The 24,924-nt window shown below is 35.5% G+C and overlaps 3 protein-coding genes across 7 annotated transcripts; 2 read left to right on the top strand and 1 right to left on the bottom strand.

The window, feature by feature from the left end:
* The first annotated feature begins 240 nt into the window (after positions 1 to 240).
* On the top strand, positions 241 to 5,459 carry LOC107777163 (uncharacterized). The gene is made up of 11 exons (XM_016597153.2): positions 241 to 397; positions 480 to 566; positions 1,943 to 2,038; positions 2,120 to 2,195; positions 2,394 to 2,459; positions 2,579 to 2,658; positions 2,751 to 2,837; positions 2,941 to 3,078; positions 3,730 to 3,832; positions 4,120 to 4,328; positions 4,996 to 5,459. Exons 1-11 carry the CDS (start codon positions 329 to 331, stop codon positions 5,062 to 5,064), a joined length of 1,080 nt encoding a protein of 359 aa, XP_016452639.2. The 5' UTR covers positions 241 to 328; the 3' UTR covers positions 5,065 to 5,459.
* Positions 5,460 to 6,185: 726 nt separating this feature from the next.
* Positions 6,186 to 11,854, top strand: LOC107777139 (protein disulfide isomerase pTAC5, chloroplastic). Of its 3 annotated transcripts, none has more exons than XM_016597129.2 (7): positions 6,186 to 6,628; positions 7,451 to 7,687; positions 9,013 to 9,108; positions 9,217 to 9,339; positions 10,445 to 10,688; positions 11,346 to 11,383; positions 11,480 to 11,854. In XM_016597129.2, exons 1-7 carry the CDS (start codon positions 6,242 to 6,244, stop codon positions 11,582 to 11,584), a joined length of 1,230 nt encoding a protein of 409 aa, XP_016452615.1. In that variant the 5' UTR covers positions 6,186 to 6,241; the 3' UTR covers positions 11,585 to 11,854. The 3 variants fall into 3 exon arrangements, with proteins under 3 accessions (XP_016452615.1, XP_016452628.1, XP_016452623.1); XM_016597137.2 differs by having other exon boundaries at positions 6,188 to 6,628; positions 11,483 to 11,854; XM_016597142.2 differs by lacking the exons at positions 11,346 to 11,383; positions 11,480 to 11,854 and adding an exon at positions 11,225 to 11,345.
* A 168-nt stretch (positions 11,855 to 12,022) lies between these two features.
* LOC107777121 (glutathione reductase, chloroplastic) lies at positions 12,023 to 23,773 on the bottom strand. Of its 3 annotated transcripts, none has more exons than XM_016597116.2 (17): positions 23,636 to 23,773; positions 22,432 to 22,582; positions 21,383 to 21,447; positions 20,589 to 20,658; positions 20,376 to 20,447; positions 19,791 to 19,994; positions 19,322 to 19,395; positions 19,148 to 19,231; positions 18,811 to 18,898; positions 18,262 to 18,343; positions 17,647 to 17,720; positions 15,903 to 16,010; positions 15,701 to 15,765; positions 14,489 to 14,602; positions 13,981 to 14,080; positions 12,780 to 12,833; positions 12,023 to 12,434 (listed from the first exon to the last, which is right to left on the bottom strand). In XM_016597116.2, exons 2-17 carry the CDS (start codon positions 22,570 to 22,572, stop codon positions 12,342 to 12,344), a joined length of 1,488 nt encoding a protein of 495 aa, XP_016452602.1. In that variant the 5' UTR covers positions 22,573 to 22,582; positions 23,636 to 23,773; the 3' UTR covers positions 12,023 to 12,341. The 3 variants fall into 3 exon arrangements, with proteins under 3 accessions (XP_016452602.1, XP_016452607.1, XP_016452597.1); XM_016597121.2 differs by lacking the exon at positions 23,636 to 23,773 and adding an exon at positions 23,123 to 23,258; XM_016597111.2 differs by lacking the exon at positions 23,636 to 23,773 and adding an exon at positions 22,934 to 22,957.
* Positions 23,774 to 24,924: the final 1,151 nt, after the last annotated feature.

Here is a 24,924-nt window from a genome sequence, read left to right as displayed (position 1 = left end):
TTTATCTCATATTTAATTTTAGAATTAATTATCCCTTATCCCTCGTACCAAAAAAGTCCTTAGTATCCTAAATGTTTGAGCTGCTAATTTAAAATCTTGAAGTTGAATGAATTGGCTAATCTTTAAATCAATTTTCTAAAAGGCATGCTTAAAAGTGGCTACCTGTTGTCATTTGTAAGGACCCTGGCTACAACTTTAGTACGTCGTCGTATTGTGATTCTAAATGTCCTTCAATCTCAATTTCTTCTTCCTCCCAAAACCACATAGATCAGATTCATCAGATTCAAACCCCCCATCTCTCTCTCTCTTCTCTTTCTCTCTCTAAGCAATGGATCCAAAAAAATCTTCACGCACATTCACCTTTCTAATACTTCTCTCTCTCTTCCTTCATTCTACTGTAAGTGTTTTTCTTCGTTTTGTATTTGGATCGATTAAATTGTAAAATTTCTGAATTTAATGTTTGAAACTTTTGATCTCAGGTTGCTGATGAATCCTCCTCGGTGTTTTTCCTCGACAATCCGTCTCACCGTTACTTCCGTTCTCCTTCCTCCGATGCTTCTTCTAAGGTATTCAGTTGTGTACTTTTTTGTTCTATAGTGATTGGTTACGGTAGTAATTTGTAGTATTTAGATGTTGAGATTGGGGAAACTTAGGAAAAATATTGTTGTGCACATTTTTGGGCACGTGGGGTTGGCCGTTGGTGTAATTAGAATTAAAGAAGTGAAATTGATAGCAAGTATAGGGATAGAAAGCTTAGCAACTTGCAATTACTGCTTTGGAGCTAAATGTTTAAAAATATTGCAAGTCAACTAGCTTGAGATTGAGTAAAAAAGTGTTTGTACCTTTGTTGGTTTGATAATTTTAAGACAAATTATTCAGTGTTAGCCCGAATAGAGAAGGACGGATTTAGATGATTCATATAGTTGACTCCAAGTATTATGGAATTGAGGTGGTGTAGTTGATTGGTTGATTGATCGCTTGGAATTTGCAAGTCAACTTACACAAAAATAATGTATTGGTGATTCATTTATCTGTTTAGTGATCTCTCTCAGATTCAGCAAAGAGTTTTGCAAGTAATCGAACGTGAAATATGTTGTGGATCATGTTCGTTGGAGAAAATGTTACACAAGTTGGCTTGAGAGCATAACTATAGGAGCTTTCAGTTATTAATCTACTAAAGTCAATGACTTGACTATTAAGATAGCTCATAGCTTAATTACTTTCAAATGCAGCCTAATGCTTGATATATGTGGCATGAGAGCATTGAATAGTGATGTATCCATAGACAAATAAACATCAAATGGGCGGAGCCCAGAGTGGTTCTTATAAAATCTGTTTTCTTTCTCAACAAAAAATAAAAAGAATAGGCGGAGCCCAGAGGCAGAAAGCTCCTGCCTAGGCGGGCTTGGTGAAAGACGAAGTAGATAGCTCCTCGTCGGAGAAACTGGCCCCAAGATTCATATGCTTTTCACTCGGTGAAACGCAGAGCACTTCTCGTTGCTCCAAGGCCCCTCTTCCACAAACAAACATCAAATACAAACCGAAAAAAAATTCTGAAGCCTCTCCAACTAATATTTTAGTATTCTATTGCAATTATTATGTTCAGACTCCAGGTCTGGTAATAGGGATTTATTTACAACATTAAGGCAGTGCATTATTGGGTTCTCATTTTCTGTTTCGCCAAGCAACTTGAAAGCTATGTTGCGCGGACTTTCCAAAATGCTACTGCACCCATGTCGGAACCTCCAAAAATGCACTACTTTTGGAGGATCTGAGACGTACCCGGCAACATTTTCGGATAGTCGTAGCAACATAGCTTGAAAATATGAAATCACAAGTTCCTCTAGATATTTTGTGCAAATTTACTCTTCCATCTTTTTTCATAACTCCATAGTTTGATCCTTTTTTATTGACTAACCGTGTGATTATCTTTCGGGCACAGGTTGGTTCCATGGCTCTTTCCGAAGTTGGTGCTGCTATATCAGTCTTGCTTGGTTTTGCACCTCCTGTTGCTCTCTCAGCTTCTAGTTCATTGAAGGTAGGAAAGCTGAATCTTATAGTAGCAAATCTTTTGAATATTAATCAAATTGTACATCATCGATATTCATATTGGTCGCAGTTGAATGAAGTACTCGTACCAAATCCATTTGATAGGCCACGTTATGTCCTCATCCTAGAAGTTACAGGAGCTGAAGGTAGGCAAGCTGGGATGACTATATTTCATAGTAGATTAACATTCTTACTGAGTTCCCTTCTCTCTGTCTCTCTCTACCTCTCTATCTTTAAGCTAAAGAACATACTTGTGGAATATTCTACTATGCTTACTTGGATTTTTTGCTTCTGATCTAGTGATTATATTAATTTGTGCTTATTTATGTCCTGTCTTGTAATAGGTGTTTCTATTGATGCCTTAAGAAGCAATGTTGTAAACGAAAATAAAGCTGATATTCAACTTCCAGGTAGTTGTCTTTATACATGTTATAAGTTTATGACTATGTTTAATTAGATTGATATGTTAATTACTTGTAAAAAGAGAATTAGACTGGTCTATTTAAAATTTAATATTACATTTTTGCAGATGCAGATGAAGTATCTCTTTTTTCATTGGATGAACCAAAAGCAGATGCTGAATATTCAGACAAAGAACTAAGTGACTTTGTTAGTGTTTGTTAGCACTTGCACGATTATCTTCTAACATTGAATAACTTCAAGGTCATTATACTTACGAGAAGTTTGATTTCTGTATGTAGGCGTCATGGTTGAGTGGTTCATATGTGAGTGGAGAGCTGACAATCCCCTTGGAGGATGATGCAAATTTGAAATTTCAATTGTCAAAGGTATTTTCGAGTTTTAACAGCCTGTATCGTGAATTTTTTCTTTTCTGGTCTTCTTTCATGTTCAGCCTAAATTTAGTGATGGTCCATTTCATTTGTCGCACAGGAAGCAGATCGGGAGCTTGTAACAAGTCTTGTTTCACTCACCCGTAAGATTCAAAGAGCAATCGAGATGCACCAAGATTTGTCAGGAGCTGTGCGCCGTCCTTCTGAGCTAATTTCTGGAAAATTTGATGGACTTAAGGTTACAAATTCTTCGAGACCTAGTCTCGTTTTCTTTCTTTTTTCCTTTCCAAATTCAGCTTTAGCACAAGTACATGATACATCTCTTTTATCTTAAACATTGGATTTAAGATCATGTTTTTTAATCTGACCGCTCAAAAGAAATCATCTCTTTTAATCTGATCCTTCTCCTTTTCCATTTTTGGGAGGTACCATCCTAGTATAGTTTCATCCCTTTTGTCTCTTATTATTCCTTCATTTCTGGATCTCTCACTGTTCTGGACATCATATTAACAAAGTGTCTGACGTACTGATTGTTCCTTAACTATTGATGATAACCTTCAGTTCCAATTACCTGCATCACTGGATGTTTTGGCCAATGTCTCTCAAAAGTTAAGTACTTCTGTTTTGATTCAGAGAAACCATCAGTATTTACACACTACTAGTGGCAGATGAGCCTATCCTCCAAAAGGAAAGATGACACCAACTGCAGATGATCATAATGTCTTTTATTATCTGTCATTTGTCTGGAAAAAAGAAGTTATTTTTCTTCTAATTTCCATACTGGTTGTACTCTGAGCTGTTTGATCTCAGTTTTAAATACATAAGAGACAAACATGAAACCTGTTATACTGGTCATACCAGCTCAATTGATCTTTTTGCTTTTTTACAGGCTCTTAAAGAGCATTATGGAGCAGAAGGTGTTGCAAAAGGAACCAAATTGTTTAGTATTGTAATGTCGAAGATGTTTGATTCGTTAACTGAAGCCTACAAAGGTTGGCTTTATTCTCTGGTTTTAACAAATTTAATTGTTTTTAGCGGCTTCACTGATCTCTGATCTCCGTATTTGATTTATGATTACAAGAGTTGACTTTAACCATTGGCAAAAGATACTCTTAACACCGGAAGCTACTTTTCAAGGGAAAAACTTGCCCTTCTTTTATGGAAAAAACATATGCAGTAATTAAGAGAAGAATGCTTTCCTTTAGTTCTTCCTTTCTGATTTTTGTTATTAGATAACATTGAGTTCTGTTTTGAAGGCAACTCTGTATTATGCGTGCAGGTCAAATTGTTGGAGTCATTGTCTGTAATGGTGCACCATCAGTAGCAGAGCCATTATTCAATGTCATTTTCACTTCTCCGCCAACTGCCCGCTGGCTGGAGGAAACAAAAGCTTTACCAAATACAACAGCTATTGAAGAAATTATATTGGTTAGACGAACTGTTGCATGGATTACAGGGATCTTGCTTCTTATTGCCACTCTATTGGGAGTAAGTTTTTACTAACCAAACGCTAATGCATTTCAATGCTTCAATTTTCACAATTGAAAGAGCTATTGCACAATGAGCTTCCAAGTCCCGTAGTTGTTGAACAATTGCATTAACAATTTCCTTTTTCTTAGAAAGCATATTGAGTTTCCTTTGTCTGAGATAATCTTCGAACTCAGACATGTTTTGTGGATGGGTGTATTAGACTGGGATAATTTAGTAGCTGTTTTTTGGTCTTTCCCCTTTATTTCTTTGCATAAGTTCACCACTAGCTAAAGATAGGGCGCACTGGAAGAGAAAGATCCATGATAGGTGATACCTACTAGTATGGAATAGGTTCTAGACTTGGTAGAGAACTTCTAATATTATTAGTAGTAATACTATTATCTATATATATACTTGTTTTTTAAGTTTCACTTATATTTTATTTTGGTAATGATGATGATATGAGTTGAACTTAAAGAAAGAAACGAGGATTCATATCGCCGACCACAATTTATTTGGGACTGAGGCATAGTTGTTGTAGTATAAGATCTCCCCTAGAAATTAGACCGTGATGATGATGTTGTTGGATTTTAGCTTTCTTCCATAACATCTTATCATGTACTTTTCTGATTTGCCCCATGCATTTATTTTTCTGCAATCTCATGGCATCTTTAACTGAATGCAGATTTACTTCCTCCTCAACATGCCACTCACAAGGGACACCCTTCTCTATTCTAACGTAAAGCTCGACTAGAATTTTACAGCTGCTGCATTAAATCGTCGGGACATCAATGGTGCAATCTGCCCATGATATTGTACAATTGTGATTCTCTCATTTCCTGTGATTTAAATTATTTTGCCAGTGCCAAAGATCACCTTATAGCTGTAATAAAGCTGGTTTTTCCTACCGGGTTTTCACGACACTAGATGTTTGTAGCTTTATATATGGAGACTTCTTCATGGAATCAAATGAGTAGTGGGCTGTTGTAGTGAAAAGGGGTTTGGAACTGATTATTATGTCTTTGCTATTGTGTATTCATTCAGATTTTGGTATGAAGTTTTAAGAAGTTGTACACCAAAACCAAAATAATGGAAACTAGTGGCTGATTCAATATTTTTGTTGATGAATAAGATTTTAAATTTTGACCATCCCTCGGTCTCTTTCCAGAAATCATGTATATTAGCTATGGAACTTACAAGTTTTTTAAGCTCAATCTCGAGCAATAGTTGACATTCTATCTCTCTGGAAGATACCAAAAGGAAGTGAATTGAAACCAATGTGTATTGAGGTTTCTTGTTCAGTTTATTAAATGAAAAAAAGGAAGCTGGAAATGAATTATTTCCCTTTTTTCTCTCTTTCCTACCTCCAGAAGCAGTGTGAATAATCAAGTTAACCCAACAGCCAACACTTATGAATTAGTAAATCTTTGAAAAAATGAAATAAAAGTTTTTTGGTGTGGTTTGTTTGATATAATCTTAAGTTGGGTAGGTTGAGTTATAATCTATATTTCGTCTAAACTGATTCACCCATCTATCTTGATACAAAAAAAAAAAAGATTATGACCAAACTCATTTTAAATTAGCTAAAAAGAAAAGTTTTATTAGTTTGATCTGCCAATTAAACTGATTACTACAGAAGAACAAACTAACAACAAAAAAAAGATTACGACCCAACTCATATAATATATTTTTTGGAAGCGGCTAAAAATATACATTTCACGATAGCTAATGGCTTCACTACGTTTGAGTTAGATTATAAAAATTACATATAAATAACTTTACAAAAATGTGTATATATGATAAAGAATTTTAAAAAATGAAAAAAATGAAAAAGATTAGATCTGCGCATGATAGCACAATTTCCCATTATCCTATAAAAACCGTTAACAAAATAACTGAACAAAAATCTCAAGTTCTCTAACAGTACATCAATGGCATCTTCACTACCACTGAGTTTCCACATTATCCCACAGAACAACAACACACCAAAATCCCTCTCACTTTCACACCAAACGCACACTTCAACTTCATTTCTCTCCCCACAGTACTCCTCAACAACTTCGCTCTCAGTATCTCACATTTGCTATAGTAGTTTGCCGGAACGGGAGGAATCGCGGTGGTTAAGGGAGGAGCAGCGGTGGTTGAGGGAGGAGGCGCGGTGGTTAAGGGAAGAGAAACGGTGGGAAGCAGAACGAGAAGCTTTGTTGCTCCAAATTCAGAGTTTACAGCTCCGTTTAAAGGAGGTTGAGAATAGGATGAATTCTCTTCCAGAAACTTCTGTAACTGAGACTGTTGCTAATATTGCTAAATTATTGCAGGTGTGTGGTACATCTGGATCTATTTGACTAATCCACACCATCCAATTTAGGGCCAGTTGGATTATTAAAACTGATTTACTTAATATTTTACTAAAAGCTCTTTCGATCATAATTCTGGATTTATACCATGATTATTGCTTCATTAGAATTGATTATTTAGACTTAGTTATCTTTTCATTGAAAGAATTGACTATTTACCTCAGTGAATTTTAACACGTGATAGCAGGTTAATTACTATGTTTACCAAGTTGCCATTTAATGATTATGAAGAGACTAATTGATTATTTACCGTTAGTATATAGAACTTAAACTCTAATAATAAAGGCCTCTATTAACTTCTTTTTAGATAATTAGTATAGTGGTATCATTTTCATGATCCAAAAAAATAAACAGCAGTATACTCTTTAGAGTGTGATCATGTTTATTAAACTTTATTAGTATCAAATTTTATGCATTTGAGGCTTTAAATTTTTTTTCTCGTTTTCTTTTTTTAGAAATTCAACTTGGAAAAATTTCACCTTCTTTAAACTAAAGTTCTACAATTTCACGAATTTCTGAGATTAGTAAAATGGCAATCTATTGGTAAATTATTCATGATTTGCTTGTTTGGTTTCAAGTGATGCTTGGATCTTGGTAAATGTGTTACCGTTGCTTTGAGAATTTAAGGAAAACAAACACAAATAAAAACAAAATGAAAGATTTTCTAGTCATTGGAGAGCATATTTTTTCTTTTAACTTGATGTTTTTATGTTTTTGAACAGTTTTACTGTTAGTGCATACATGAAATCTTTTTTTCCTGTGTGTTTCTCTTTGGTTTTCTAGCTGCTAAAGGAGGGGGAGCTGGGAAAGAACGTTAATGTGATTACAGAAAGCGGGTCGATATCTGTGCCATTAATTTTAGAAGCAGCAAAAGAAAATGAGGTTATAGTTAAGGAAGCAATAGAGCAGGAGAAGGTGATTAGGGAAGTTCCTAAAGAATCAGAAAGAGAGGGTAAAGAAGCCAAGAAGAGGCGGCCATTGAGAAAGGGATCTGAAGGAGATGAAGTTCGACTGCTGCAGGTCTGTTAACTTAGAGTTACCATTTTTTTTTTATCACATTAAAGTAGTGAATTCATTGCTCTTGCTTGTTTGATTGATTCTTTGCTCTATTTTGTATTTTGACATATAGTAGATGTATGGCTTACGTTAATGCAGTCGATCCGTTTAAAGAACAACAACAACAACAACATACCCAGTATTATCCCACACCGTGGATCCGTTTAAAGAACAAGTGCCAAAATAGATTGTAGTCTTAAAGAAGCTGTCACTTGCAACCTGTAGGTAATGAGAACTACGTGTAAATAGAGTAATTAATTTAAAAGGAGATTTAGCAACGATTTTTTCTGGAGGGTGAGTTGGGTGGGAAGGTGTTTTTGGTTTCATGTCATGCTACACAGCAGAGTCTAGTGAATAGATGGACTGGCGAAAATTATATCTGAAACACAATACAGGCACCTGAAATTTACAGGTTGACCCATAAATCTGTGTCTTCATAATGGATTTTCAGCAGTTGTAGGAGTCTTTGAGACAAAAATACAATTGCGAAACTATTAAACATACTAATTTTTGTTTCTTGGCTTAATTGTTTGGCAATCTCAACATTGCATTAAAATACCTCCAATAACAGAAGCTCCATCATTTCATTGCTGCCCAATTGTTCATTTGCCCAATACTTGGGTTTTCTTTCTTCCTTCAGCAGCACTTATCTGTCATGTGATCTTCATCAACATGTAGTAGTCCTTGTACCGGTGTCACCAAGTAGTCCAAGATATATACCTCAATGGTGGCCTTTGATATCTAGGATATTATAAGGACCAGATGAACTTAATTATTAGGAAACTAAAACCAGAAGTGTTATTGTCTCAGATATACATCAACACCAAAAGCATAATATTTTCATATGGTCACTTCCTTCTTTTGGCATTTTTATGACTCTCTTCTTCAGTGTTATGATTAATCAAGCTAATTTTACTGAGGTATCATGGATGTGACACAGAGGATAGCCTCTTGTCCTTTTATTTTGATCAGTAGAGAGAAATATTACTGCTTGTGTTCTGGAGTCACTATTTATACTTGAGTTTATTTTTTTAAGTGAATGGATTGACAATTACAGAAAATTTCATACATTCGACTTCCTTATTCCCTGTGGTCAACTTCATATTAGTTTTTCTGTGTGTTGTGGACTCCTGAAACTTGGATGGCATTGGATCACATAAACACATATGTTATGGCTTATTTTCATGGATTAGTTCTTGATTTGCTTTATTTACTTAACCATCTCTCTCCTTTGTGGGTTCTATATCCTTCTAATTTAGTGTGTCACCTAATCATCTTCTCCTTTTTAGGAACAATTGTTAAAATTGGGTTTTTATTGCGGTGAGGAAGATATGGAATTCTCCAGCTTCACTAGTGGGACTGAGAGTGCTGTGAAAACTTGGCAGGTATGTTCTAAGCTCCATCTTATTTTCAGGAAAGTCTCAAATTATATTTGGCTTAGCTGTGTGTAATATACATATGATTCATATGTTCTCTCCTATCCCCCTGGGCAGGCTTCATCTGGTGTCCCAGAAGATGGGATTATGACTTCAGAACTTCTTGAAACATTATATATGGTGCAAAATATTGACGGAGTGAGGGAAAATCCCAAACAACCAGATGGAACTGAAGCAAAGGTGTGTTATCCCTTCTAACTAACATAACAGAGGTCTATACTGATATCTTTGGCTCCCTACAAATTTTGAAGTCGAAGCCTCTTTTAATCCCAGATATTTGGTTTATCTTTTTCTTTTCTTTTTGTAATTTGGCTAAGTGAAGAGGTTTATCTGACATCATCGTAGAGTATAAGCCGTGGCCCTGTCTGGTCTTGAATGAGCATTCTTCCATGAGACTGTTCCATGATTATTTCTTGATGTGTCATTCACAGGAAATCCTAAAGAAATGTAGCTATGAAATTCAGTAGTTGCATCCATATTATTCGAGTCATTGTGACTAAAATTATGCATTTTTCTAAAACGGTAGGAAATTGACCCATTTGTTGCCTTTGACAAATGACAACTGCTTGGCGAATTAATCATTATTAGGGACTGGTTGCACCTAGTTTTTTGCCACTGTAGTTAATTCTAATGCGGTTGACATTGTCAATACCAAAAGATGATTATGGATGTATGCATTACTTGATAGCGAATCTCTCCTGCCAACAAATAGGTTGCTAAATTCAAGGACATTTGGCGCTCTTGAACTTTAGAAATAGCTGAGGCATTGATAAACTTGCATGCGAAGAATTGTTCTTTCTAAGTTCCACCGCTTACTTTCTCTTCTTCTTTTTTCAGTCTAGCAACCTCTTTCTCTGATCAACATATGACGCGAATTTGAAAAAAAACAGAGAATGCATTCAATGCAATTTTTAGATACTAGCCACTTACTTTTTGTTATTTATTCGGCATACATTATGTGTGGCGGGGAGGGGAAGGGTGGTGGTGAATGGGAAACCTATTCAGTAAATGGTTGTGAATGGCTATGTGAACTGAGGGTAAACAGTGTCATTGAGTAATTAGCATAAATAAGGTGACCATATTCGAGACTTGGATACACATGATCACAATGATAAACATGACAGCTCTTTCTTGTTTATCATTCTTTGCCCGTATGGATTGAGTTCTACTGAAACTACATCATCATAGTGAGTTGCCAATGTTTTAATTCAGATTCATCCTGTAAAATCATAAGCAATCTCAGACTAATAAGGTTTATAATCCAATGTTGTCCTTTCCTCCTCAGACTAGTGCAAATGGTGCCCCAGTTGCATCTATCATGGAAATAGAGGAAGTTCAGCAGACAATTGTGAAAGAAGACAGTGTGTCTGAAACCGAGGTGTCACATCATCGAGTCTTTCTCCTTGGAGAGAACCGATGGGAAGAACCTTCCAGACTTACTACAAGTAGGAAACCGGCGGAGACTACTGGTGGCAGTACCACCACGAAGTGTCTTACTTGTCGCGGAGAAGGTCGCCTGTTATGCATGGGTATATACTCTGTCCCTTCTCGTCTTTGCACTTTTTAGTACTAATTTTTGAAGAACATGAAATTTTTTATTCAAAATGGAATAATGGGAGGATTATTGTCAAACCTTCTGATGATGCCGCCCTATCTTACTATGCACGTTGTTTGGGTAAAAGAAAGATCATTGTTATTATTATCCTTTTTCGAAGCCTGAGTTTCTCATAATTAGTAATCCAAATTGTAGTTAACAATGGCAAACACGTGAATACAGTCACTGTGAGAATGATCTACTTATGAAAAAAGGAATTTCTTGATTATTGTGGTAGCAACTCCGCCTACGTGAGTGCTCACATTGCCAATCAATCTTGGATAAAGGAGGAAATCTTCCAGTAGGTAGGACAGCCAGCATAAAACAAGTCAAGTGTAGATGAATCCTCACAATACAGAATACATTGTTTTGTTCTTGTGATAGCAAACTAATGTAAGTTTTCCCCATGAGAATTATAGCGGTTGAAAGATCAAATCAAGGAACATTTGTAACTTGTTAAATTTTCACCAGAGGTACATCGGAATGCTAGTCATTGTCTGTGATCATCTGTTCCCGTGGCTAACTTTGAGGTCGCCTTGCGCAAAATCGCGTCTTTTAAAGCCATCTTCTGTTAACTTCTATTTTTGTGCAGAATGTGATGGGACCGGTGAACCAAATATTGAGGAACAGGTTAGAGGACTCTGAAACCTTTCCATAACTGTAGTTTATATGGCTATTTTTAATTCTATCAATATTGCTTGAGAAACTTATCTTGAAATTTTTTAGCAGTTTATGGAATGGATAGATGAAGGAATGAAGTGTCCCTATTGTGAAGGTCATGGATTCGTAACTTGCGATGTTTGTGAAGGCAAAAAGATAATGCAAGTTTAGTGGATATATATGTGCAGTTGTATATTCATCTCAATTTCAGTTTTCTACTTTTGATTCTTCACCTTTGATGGTAGATAGACCAGAGATAAATTGTATACGTGGATATTTAAGAGGGGCTAGAAAGAAAACAACATTGACAAGTCAAACCTCTCTATAACCACCTCATTTGTTTCAATATTTTTTTATTGCTATAGTGAAGTGTTGTTATAGAGGATATATATATTATAACATAAAAATCGGTTCTGAAAAGAATATAGCTTTTGTAGTAAATAATTGTTATATGGGGATGTTATAGCGAAGTCTGACTGTATTTTATTTCATGATAGTGTCACGCATATAAATGTGTATAATAAAAATACAGAGAAACCCTTAATAGTTTTGGTGATTAACAGAAGAGGTACACAAGAAGATAAAATTATAAATTGAAGATGATAGAGATACTAAAGGCGTAAATTATATTATAATATTGTCACCAAATCATTGCGAAGTGAAAATTTACTGCTAATACAATTATCAAAAACCAAACTAGTTTTGTTCAACATGCAGATGTTACTATTGCCAGTATTCTCTGTTGGTCCTCTTTAACATATTTTAAACCAATAAAAACTGCATCATGTAGCAAAAACTATGAAGGGTTAAATAGATTTTTCACTACCCTTTTTCGTGTACATATGTATGTAAATATTGCACGAAGTATTTTTTTTTTTCCTCAAAGGTCCATCTATGTGGTAGTATAGTTTCATCACATCTTACATCTTCATAGATTTGTCTTTGGTTTGTTTGAAGAGACGTGCCTCGTCTCTGAACGCATGGTAACAAACTCTTCTGCAGCTGAAGGGTGAATTCCCACCTGGAGTAATAAACAGAAGGAAAATAAATGAAAATGATATAGCTTGGTTATTGAAGACAGAATACTGAAACCAAAAATAACACGAAACAACTCAATATCACCATTCTTTAGTGATGAGGATTCAGCCTACAGGGCAACCATTCTATGAAGTAGTTTTTTTGAAAAGGTGAAAAATATTATTCACAAATCCGTATAGAGGGAGCAAAATCTAAACACATATCCCTCTTCTAGCCTTGGACGGATTCTATGAAATCAAGTATTGATTCTGTTTCTTCTACAACAATTCTATTAGTAAAAACTTAGTAGTCTTTTAGGAAGATATCGTAACAATAATATAAGACTTACTGTACTGTCAAACTGTTCCTTGGTTGCTCCACACTTTAGTGCAATGGCAATGCCCTGTTAGAGGAAGAAAAAAATTTTGTCAAGCGAATGAATATATAGAAACCCTCGAGTAATGGCAGAAGGAAGAAATCCACGAGGGGCATTAAGGATGAAAATTTAAAGCTCATCTGTCATCCCAGAAGAAGCCACTATTGTCACTTGATTCTATTATTTACTTAAATTAAGAAGAGAAAAAAATCAAATATTTCATTTTTCGAGATTGACGCCCTTCTTCCATCTCCATATCAAAAAGCAATTCTAATTTCTTAGGCACTGGGGAGAAAAATCACTGAAGATTTATGTTCCCTTTTTGGAGCCAATAGTGGGAGAAAGAGGTAGCAAAACTTGCTCACATAGTGCATGTAGGGAAGCAATGATGCAGGGAAAATGAAGACAAGTGAGTGATAACCTAATATTAAGGGCCCTCCACCTCTAACCATGAGGTTTTAGAGGTTCACTTAAGGAAGCAAAGTGGGGTAAGCCACTATTGGGACACCTGGATGTGGGGTTTCAGCGGTGAGGTTTACCATCCTGGAGGACAAAAAGGATGAGCGGAAGAATGAAAACACACACGGGATGCATATCAACAAAAACATGAAAGCATAGCATATAAAGATGACAGGCAGTGGGGCACAACATCTATAAGTAGGACATTCAGCAAAAACATGTGAACTATGAAGCATAAAAGGGAGAGCGATTTCAGGAGAAAAGGACATTGTTTGAGGGTCGCTTAATGATGGAAGCTGTCAAAATTTTTAAAAAGGGCAGCCCGGTGCACGAATCATCCCGCATTCACGCAGGGTTCAGGGAAGGGCCGCACCCCAAGGGGTGTGATGTAGGCAGCCTACCCTGATGCAAGTATCAGTGGTTGATTCCACGGCTCGAACCCGTGACCTATAGGTCACACGGAAGCTGTCAAGAATTTTATGGAACAAAAAGGATGCCACCCTGGACGACGATGAGAATTAATTGAGCAGTCTTATTCTGCCATGAAGACTCAGATGACACCAACTACATGGCATAATACTCAAATTATTCACAGTTGAGAAACTCATCCTGGCACTCATAAAAGAGGAAATATTCAAGGTTGAAATTACCAAAAACATAGAAAAGGTAAGTGTACAAACAAATTATATGCAGCATTGACGCAGAAAATACATGCCTGCATGATTTCTGGTGCGTCTGGACCGCACATGGATGCTCCCAAAACTTTATCTGTCTCGGCCTCAACAAGAAGCTTCATTACTGACTTCTCTTGTCGTCTGTGACATCATGAATGTTAGGAATTAGTTGCCACAGTTGTACTTCTTATTAGTGTAAAATTCAAAACATCATGCCGTCGAAGAACCTAATTAAACACTGCTCAAGATTTAATGCATAACACGGCTCCAAGATTCAACACTGCAGTTGTTCAATCACATGAATGCGACATACAAGAAACCTGTAGTTATCCAATATCCAGTACTCATAACATATGCTGATATTACCATTTTGAACAACTAAAAAGATACTGAAAAGAAAAATCTGTCACCATTGTAGCTTTAGCTTATTTGCACACAAGAACCAATTTAAACGCCAGGAAGTAGAATTAGCTGAACATATTGGACTCTAATGGATACTCATTCGGGGCAACCTACTGACAGCAAATTAAAAAGTAATTTGGTGGGTACCCAGAAATGGTGTTCTTCATTGGATTGAATGTTGACGTGTAAACTGAAACTTCACCATTTACTTGCTCTATGGCCTGTTCTTCGCCAAGCCCCACAACAGAAAGAGGCGGGATGCTGTCCAACAAAAAATATGAAACGAGATTATAATCTTAGTGATTAACCACAAAGAACTACTTTCTACCAGGTAAGGGCCTACTTCACAACATTGAAGCAACCAATTTCAAAAGCGTGATAAAGAAAATGAGAACTGATTAAAACTAGTATCCACTGACGCTTCCGAGCTAATGTAACTGCCACTATTGGTATTTATTGTCAATTTTCTTCTCTAGATAATTTGGTATCACTAAAAGAATTCACCCACAGTCTTCTTAGAATCATCAACTTCGTTGACTGGTTTTCATCAATTGACATCAATTTTGTAAAGACAATGGACTTTGGGTCTACCTCAACCACAAAAAACTAGCTCATGACTTGAGGATTGTCCTGGACTGTATAAAGAGACTACAGCTCATTCCCTCAACCTATGTGAGATATTCTAACACCCTCATATGCTCAGTACTGGACATCTGGAGTGTGGATAACATAATTTGGGCGCAACATCTGGAAACATAACAGGGATTGGTCTGACTTTGTTATGATGTAAAGAAAATGAATCTTAAGTCTAACTCAACCCTAAAAGCTAACTTATGAGTTGAGTATTCTCCAAAATCATACATAAACTACCTGCTATTCCCTATGTTAGAAACTCTAACAGACTTGATCGCCAATAAGTACTCACTTCTGCTGTGCTCAAACCATTTTACAAAATGTTTCCATAAGCTTTCCTTTGAGATTGAACTCAAGAAGCCAATTTCTTTGGAGAATGTTTACATCAGCTGTCCTATGAGATGGAATTCAAGTAGGCAATTTCTTTGGTGTCATGTTTTTCCCTCTAGAACTCAGCTCTCTATGAACGGATGGTCACAGTTATTTACTTGCTCAAAGAGACTTGGTAACTCTAACAACTATATAATGGAAGATCGTTTTCAAATTGATTATACAACAACAACAACGACCCAGTGAAATCCCGCTAGTGGGGTCTGGGGAGGGTAGTGTGTACGCAAACCTTACCCCTACCCCGATGGAGTAGAGTATACTAGTTTGAATTATACTGATAAAGAATAATGGACTAGGAAGAGGGGGGGGGGGGGGGTCAAGAAATCAAACAGGTACCAGAAGACCGCACATGGGATATGTGAGTAGTCAGGCTTGGTAGGTTTTCTGCCGAAAACAGTTTTCTGCAGTCATGAAGCACAACAAAAGTAAGCAAATTATCCTTCAGATGACAACAACAAGCGCAACCGTAGCGAACACGACAATCCAACTTAAGGTCAACTAAAAAAACTTAGCAGATAAGAGCATAAGAAAAAGTTACCGCAAAACAGGTTCCTTCCATCAAAGCAACTGGTGTAAGATTCATGCGATTGGTAACATCACCGATGGCCCAAATGCTAGGCACATTGGTGCGAGAGTACTCATCTACCTGGAACAGAACATGGAGGTATCTCTCAAGACAATAACATGAAAAATATTTTACTTCACTGGGAAATACAGCAATTTGCTAAACAGTTATCAATAAAATGGAAATATTGACTACAGAATGAAACAGAAGCATGTTTACAAAACTGATGCTAGAGAAAATTAACGAAATCATATTATCTGAAAGAGTGTATTCGTGATTCGATGATATAGGTCGATTGATTTTTGTTAATTTAAAACAATCTTAACTAGTATAGATTCATAGAGCGCCAAGCAAGGTATGTTTTTCACTTGGTTGGAAGTATAAAAGGGGAGGGGCAATCTTCTACATGTGAAAACGCACTAAAGACGTGAATTAGTTGCTACACTTCGAAGTTGGTAATCAGTTGGGGCGGACGGTCTTGAATCTATCAAAATATAGTGGGCAATGCTGGCTACAGTAGAGAATGTGGTGTTCAGCTGAACCCTCAAAATAGAAAAAAAGATGCAAAGCATGGGAATGTAGCTCCATTTGGCTCTTTCTAGGCACCTTGAAGAGAAAGTCAGAAAGGAATAGGGGAGTGTTCGAAGGTGTGAAAAATGATCTGTAAAGATGAAGGCATGTCTTCTATTTCTAGTTAATTTTTGGTGCATCCACAAGATTCCTGATAGTATAAATAATTGGATGTTATCTGAAAAAAAACCATATCTTTGTGCAAGTTCTCTACTCTCTTTTTTCTTGTGCAAGTTCTCTACTCTCTTTTTTCATGTGCAAGTTCTCTACTCTTTTATTGTTAGTATTTGTTTTGCGATTTCTCTACTTTAGTATACCACTTGTATACTAAAACTCTTTCGACAGCCTCAATGAGATTATTCTAAATAAAAAAAAACAACTGTTCTTGATTGAAAAAAAAAGAAGCAATTGTTCATAAACTTAAGTTAGTCCTGAATATAAATAATGAATATTATCAATTTAAAAGCAAGAAATTTTTTTGACAAAAATTTAGAAGCGAGAAATTAAGAAACCACATCAACCATGCATAGTGACTAGCATTGGAAACCGACTAACGTTAGAATTTCATAAAGTGGAAAAAAGGAAGTAGCATTTAAAGACTCATAATGCAACTTTTCCCCTTGTTTTAGACTCTTCAACGTGCGCGGTGGATCAGCAGACGGGCTGACATGAACCATGCATAGTGACTAGCATTGGAAACCAACTAACGTTAGAATTTCATACACTGGAAAAAAGGAAGTAGCATTTAAAGACTCATAATGCAACTTTTCCCCTTGTTTTAGACTCTTCAATGTGCGCGGTGGATCAGCAGACGGGTTGAGCAGGGGTGCACATTAACATAAAAGTAACCCAGCTGAATAAAACCACCAGACTAAACACTTCACATAAATTATACTCAGTTAACCCTAAAGTCCTGCAAGTGCCTCAACAGATCTCATTCCTCATAACACATTCAATAGATGACCTTATGCCATTGAAAATGAGAAACTTCACGTTCAACTTTATAGCTCAAATCAGTATCACATTTGCAAATATGTGGACCACATCTAACAAAACCCACAATCCCCCACCAATCATCATTTCATAGATTTTCATGAAGAAACTAATTAGGGAACTCGATAAATAGGATAAAGCATGTTCTAATAACCTTCACGGCTTGCATCTTGTCAAGCTCAACACCAACAGCATCCAGATTCAACCTTTTTGTGTTAGGGAGACGGCCTGGAATACATAGTACTGAGCTGCTTAGAATATTCCGAAAGAGAAAGGGAGTTTTAAGAAAAGGATAAAAAGGCAATGTTAAGAGACACAAGCACTGAAGTAACTAGAAAATGGTTCAATATTAGTCTTGGCAACAGAGAGGAATATAGAAAGGGGAGAAAAGAATAGGTGGAACTTCCAGTTGTATTCCACTGCAAGTCTAAGCGACTGGATTAACAATATTTAATATTTATAGGCAATGCTATTTTCTGTCATTCTTGATGCTTTATTCTGTACAATAGGGAAAATATATTCCAGAACTTATGTCAAAATATTGGTTATAGGTCGTGAAATTTCAATCAAACCAGAGGTAAAATGGCTGGGAATCACTTTTATATTTGATGGTAGTGCTGAACCTAATTCCCAGATGCGAGTTTAACTTGTGAGGATTGAGGAGAGGATACTTGGACAGCCAAAATATATTTTTGACCAACCCAATGGACTTGGTCACCATCTTCTGACTTCAGCCCTTCTATTCACTATATACATGATATAAAATTACCAGTTGCAAAGAGCACAACATCTGCCACTATCACTTCACCATGATCTGTGTGCACTTTGATACCATCCTCTGTTTTTTCAAGCTGAAATATTAAATTGCAGTTAGAGCTAGAAAATATGAAATGCAATTACTTGAATCATATGCAATAAAATCATAGCAATGAAAATCAACAAGAAAACGTTTCTTCGGGTAAATAGAGTAGAACTTTCTTTTTACAGGTAAAATGGAGTAGAACATAACATAAAAGGATAAGTAGTGCCTTCTTTGTTTTGGGGTGGGTGGGATGGGGGTAGGTAGAGGATAGCTAGTGCGATTAGAAAGTAACGTGCCGGATAACCAATCAATGTAAACTATCTGCTTTTTTCCAGTCCAATTCAAACTGGACAAAGAGGATGAAAATTTCTCTCTTACTTCTTTCCCTGTCATATCAAACTGTAATTGGTGAAGACTAAAACCTTATGTATATGCAGAAAAATTCAATAATTCCTTGTGGAACTAGCACCAAAAAACAAGCTGTTCAGCCTCTATACAGCCATGGAAACAAAGTACCTTAGTCAATGTCGTGCAAGGATGCATAGTGATTCCTCTGCCTTCTAGATTTCTTGCAACTACAGCTCGCATTTCATCATCAAAACCTCTGCAAATTCAGTTTGGTAACATAACAATGTCACATGAGGTGTCACAAATTTATAAATTATAATCACCAGAAATCACCAAACTTCATGTCTTACAGTGATTCACTAGAATAGCATTTTTCTTTTAACTTTGATTTACATAATTATAGTGCAGTTTATTCAATGAAATGTAGTCTCACTTCGATAAGAACCCACTTACTCTTTTTAGAAAAATAGAATTAAAGATGATGAACAATAAGACATATTTTCACCTCAGTGGGAGTTCCTTTCTGAAACATAGATCCACTGTTGCACCCATTCCTCGCCATATTGAAGCAAACTCAACAGCAATGTACCTGCGACCAAGTAAGTAAAAATAATATTTCACATCCTAATTCATCGATGGAAATGAATTCAATAAAACAAAGATATGGATATGTACAAACCCTCCGCCAAGTATCACAGCACGCTTTGGTAACTCTTCCAAGCTCAAGGCTTCATCTGAAGTTATGGCGAGCTCCTATTTGCACAACATATAGTAAACAATAAAGAAAGACAATAGTAAAAGACATCGAAAAGAGCAAATTAGATGCAACAAGATAACCAAAGGAAAAGAAGGGGACAAGATAATACAATCAGCAAAATAGCAAAGAGAAAAGATAGAAGAGAAACTACGGAACTTATATTTTTTAAAGAAAGATGGAAGAGAAACCATGGAGGAAGGAGCCCGAGGAGGGAGCAAGATAATCAACAAGCAGATTGTTAAACTTCCAACTAAAGTTATCTCACACAGATTCTAGATTCAAGTTCTTCATAGATGTAATGAGCATGCCAGGGAGCAAAGCTCCTGAAAGATTAAGCTCCATTCAACCAGGTTGTAGCAATAATTGTGAATTTTAGAAGAATCTGATTCACCTGTCCTGGAATTCCTGGACGATGAGCCCTACTACCAGTTGCAATTAGAATGTGCTTCGCCGAATAGCTTATCTTGGTGCCATCCAGTTGAATTACCTCAACTTCATTTGGACCTATCACCCTTCCCTCACCTTCAAAGAGTTTAACTCCTGCATTTGAAAGTAGCCTCTTATAGATCCCATTTAACCGTACAATCTCCTCGGTCTGCAAGTTTGCAACACAACATTAGCAAAATTTGTATTTTGGAATTTATATTATCACTCAAAGGAAAACACGGGCTAGTATAAAGGTGGAAATTTCTGTTTCTGCATGTAAGAGAAATAAGTTTGATGAGGCATCCACATAATAGACTCCACAGTGAATACCGTATAAAAGCTATCTACTGTGTGTTTTATTTTGCCAGATGATGTTGACTCCAATCAAAATAATTTTTTCAATTTCTTGTATATGATGAGGTCAAACTTTCCACAATTATTCCACTGGACTTCCTCAGAGAAATGACAAGTTCTAAAACAGAATTTTAGATAAAGTACTGACTCTGTCCATCACGTACAAAGTTACAGTTCTCAAAGGAGTTTAAACTACCTTCTTATGCAAAAGCTTCTTCCAGTTGAAGTTGACTCTCTCATTCACTTCCCATCCATAATTCCTTGCATCCTGCAGGTCACCCAAAAGCATTAAGGGACCAAATTACCCATATCCCATACACTCTATGTGTTCTCAAACTAAGGTAAGAGGTGGAGAAATAGAAATAGGTAGCTCTGTAAGCCAAACTATTTTGTAGGTGTAAAGTTTCACCTCCAGCTCCGGCCCATAGGCTGCTCCATAAACCAAAATCTTTTTAGGAACACAACCACGAATAACACACCTGCACAAAATGAAAGTAGGACTTAAGTTTTACTATCAAGAACAATTGACTAACTTAAAGAAACTTGACATAGATTTCCCTTTGGTTCAATAATGAATCTAATAGCTGATAGGAAAACTTGCAAACTCTTCTATCACAGAGCTCCATTACTTAACATTGATGGAACAAGAGATGAAAATCTCAATGAATGTCACATATAATGATATATTTATTAAAAATTGTAGAATTTTGTTCTGCAATTTTTAACCTTCTTATATACATAACTAAACTCTGAAAAGTCACTTCCATAAAACAAACTTGTACCTAATTAGAATTTAGAAGTAACAGTTATACTGGTATGTGTTAAGTATGGATAATTTTGTATTCCTCACAGACAACATCTTCAATGTTCCCATAGTGGCATACGATATTACTTTATTGTGCAGAATAAGCTGGTCCACTAATATTTCTTTTAATTCAAAAATATGCATGGATGATACTCAAGATAGTATATTCTCATTTTTTTTGATAAGGGAGATAGTATATTCTCATACTGCTACCAAATGTTCCTACCACATGATAATTATTGTTTTATGAGGAGCAATCTTTATTCTTAACAGGCAACATACAGACTACAAGAAAGAGAGCCCATTTTCAATTGTAGTTATAACTAACACAAAAAAAGCCATAAACACAAAATGGTCTGCAACTTAAAAGGCTATAAGCCAAAGCATGATAAACTTACGTTCCACCAACTCCCCCACTAAGTTCAGAGCTGATAGGATGAAATGGAAGCTCACAGATCGCAACCTTCAAACACCAATATCAAATTCTTGAGAAAAGGAAAACTGAAAGAGTTCTTTTCAAGGACTAAAAGCAGATAAGTAAACATGTGTGGTAAGAACTGCCAAGGAATAAGAAAAAACATGTATCACCATATATAACAGAACCAACTGAAAGCACAACCCTTGAGAAAGAGAGAAAATAAAAACATCAAAATTTCTAATCAAGCATGTTGCTTATAAATTGCTTCAGTTAATGGAATCCAACAGCTAAAGCCATCAGATGAATAAGACCTTAAAGATGCTGCATCTTAAATTAATGAATATGTGATTATACTGGTTTCTCCATCCACCCATCTATGACTAGATCATTCTAGTCTTAAGGCTCTGTTTAAGTGAGTTCCACAAAGAGAAGCTTAAAATACCACCTGAATAGAATAGTCATGACTTATGATGGGCATCAATTATCAGGTCAAGCTAGTACAGAAGAGACCGCTGAAACCAATAACAATAACAACAACAACAACAACAACATGCCCAGTCCCACATATGAGGTCTGGGGAGGGTATATATGGGATTGGGGAAATTAGTGTGTACCCAAACCTTACCCCTACCTTGTGCAGGTAGAGAGATTGTTTTCAAGAGATCCTCGGCTCAGGCAAACTCAAACCAATAAATAAGGGGACAAATCATTATAACTCGGTACTTATTCTGCTTGCCATTGTTCTTCAATAATGTGAATGGAAATTCATGGCTCATGTATGATAAAGACGCTAAGACCAAATAACCAACAAATAAACCCTGGGGCAAACATTTATTAGCTTCACCATATATTTCAATTTGCCATATCCATCAGCAAAACCAATTAAAATTCAACCATTTCAAGTGACCTTAAAGCTACAGTTGAATGGAAAGATCCCAAAGACTCCGATTCATTGTTTCGAACTAACTACTAAACAACATTAAATTAGAAAAATATGAACCATAAACAAATTGCAGAAGTACTATATACCTTAGCTCCATATTGGGCTGAAAATCGACCAGCTCGAACCCCACCACTTCCAGCGCCTATTACGAACAAATCAAAGTCATAGTGCTGTTCTTCTTGACCGGGTTTGTCCAACTCTCCATCAATCAGCATCTTCCTAGCCATGATTACAAGTCTGTACAAACAAAACCGACAAAGGACTATTATCACAGAACAGTAAAACATCACCACTACTTCCATATCTTGTTTAGCAGCAAAGAAAATGTCAGAAAGAGAAAGGGGAAAAAAAAGAGGAACCCTTGTGATAAGCACATGAGAATTACAAACAAAAAAAAATAAAAAAAATAAAAAAATAAAAAAATAAAAAATACTTAGCGATTCAAAGCCTCATAAACCCCAATATTTGAACTGACCAATTAACTCAAAAGATGCCTAAATTGATAAAGAAGAAACTTTTGTAAATAGCCCAAAAAAATAACACCTTAAAACAGTAACTAGATTTTACTTTTTTATTTTCTCCAAATACCTCATAACTCTGTCCACCCAGACTTAGACAGATGGATTCGAACCTAAGACTCATGGCTTTCATGCCACTTCATTAACCACTAGGCCACACCCTTGAATGCGATCAATTTATACTACTCGGGAGGGGACTCTTTAATTCTTATATCATACCAAGATTCTTAGCAACAAACTGAAGAAAGAATCACAATACCTTAATGAGTATGAAATAAATAGTAACCAGTAAAGTTGATTTCTTTCAGCTCAAGAAAATAGTACAAGGATCCTATGAAACTAAAACAAGAGGTTTATATATACTCAGAAAAGACGTGTGTGAATTGCATAGCTGGGGTTGGATTAAAATATATATACTACAAATAAATAGTCATTTATATGATGTTTAGAAAATTAAAATAAATGTATTAAAACGATTAATATAATCTTAGTCAAAGAAAAAAGTTGTCAGTGACTACGTCAAACAAAATGCAACTGAAGAAAAGTCTAAAAATAAAATGATTTTTATTTCCAAATTCAATAATTTTCCTTTTAATATCACAATAGAACTGTAAAACAAAACATAAAACAAATTCCCTTTCGACAACCCTAAAATCAATTCTCTCACAATCAAATTCAAACACGCAAAAAAAAAAAAACCTAAAATATTAGAGGATTTCACTGAAAGCTGAAAACATGGAGTTACGAGTCGTTAGAGAGAGAATGAGATTACTTTTACTCGCCGCCGGTTGACGATTGCCGGAGAACTCAACAGAGAATTAATTGTAAGTGCTGTTTTGCTGCAGTGTAGAAAACCTGTGAAGGAGAGGAGAATCGGGATTTATAAAAATCGGATGGACCGGGACTGACCGGTTCAGCTAAGGGAGTACGCAAAGACCGGAATTGATGATTAGTGGTATTTTTTTTTTTATCCGTTCCAAAAAGAATAATCATTCTAAATTTGGAAATAATTTTACTTAAACATACTTTTATAATCACACAAATACTCTGGCCCCTTTTTGAATTGTTTAGAACCATAAATTCTAAAAGTATTTATTTTTTCTTAAACTTTGTGCTCATTCAAACAGGTTCACATAAATTCGAAGGAACGAGCGAGTAATAGATTTTGAAAAACTAATTTCCTTTCATGTCTTATGACAACCAACTAATATATCAATCAAATTAACTAATCTTTAATACTCACTCCGGTTTCTAGTCCCAAATATTAGTCTTTTTATCAAAATTAAAATTAGTTTAAAATATTTAATATTGCAAGAAAACAAAAAGTCATTTATTATAGTACCTTATTTTTCAAATTTACACTTAGTGCTCCAATTAGTAGTGTTAATTGAGTGAAACGTAACTTAGAGAAATTGTCTTATGATTAAGACTATTAAATGTCTTTCTTTAAGAATTGTAGAAAAATTGTAAAAGACAAATAATATGGATAGAAGAGAGGACTGATTAGTTAATTATGTTTTATATTCATCATCTTTTCATTTAATTGTATTCTATTCTTAGTTAATACGCATTGGCTTCGAGATTTTCAAGTACTTTACATTTTGAATAAATTTCTAACAAATGTAATGAAGTATTAAATACAACTATTCCATCTGTTTAGTTTATGGTTAATTGGTTGTTATAATGAAACTTCTCATATCTAATTTTTTAGAGGACATATGGAGTTTAGTGGACTTAATAATTGAACAAATTTTAGTGGACTAAATTTTTTTCTTTTTTGAGATTTTGATAGAATACATGTTATGCTTAGCCATCACAGAAGCTGAGTGGTGATATTTGTTAGAATAAAATATGCACTTAAAGTGTTTGTTGTACATACAATATTATATGTACATGTTTGTATTGTTCTAAGAAGTTAAAAAAAAATAGTTTGGTATTATGGTCTTCTTAGTTGTCTCGTGTTGAAAAAGTAAATATTTGTACTAAAAAAGTGGAAACTTAAGTGAAACAAAATAGAAAGAATAGAAAAAGAAAGAGTAAGAAACGAAAAGAGAAAAAGAT

This window comes from Nicotiana tabacum, chromosome 14, assembly GCF_000715075.1.
Source record: "Nicotiana tabacum cultivar K326 chromosome 14, ASM71507v2, whole genome shotgun sequence".
NCBI classification, from domain to species: Eukaryota; Viridiplantae; Streptophyta; class Magnoliopsida; order Solanales; family Solanaceae; genus Nicotiana; species Nicotiana tabacum.
This window is presented reverse-complemented; position numbering and strand designations above follow the sequence as displayed.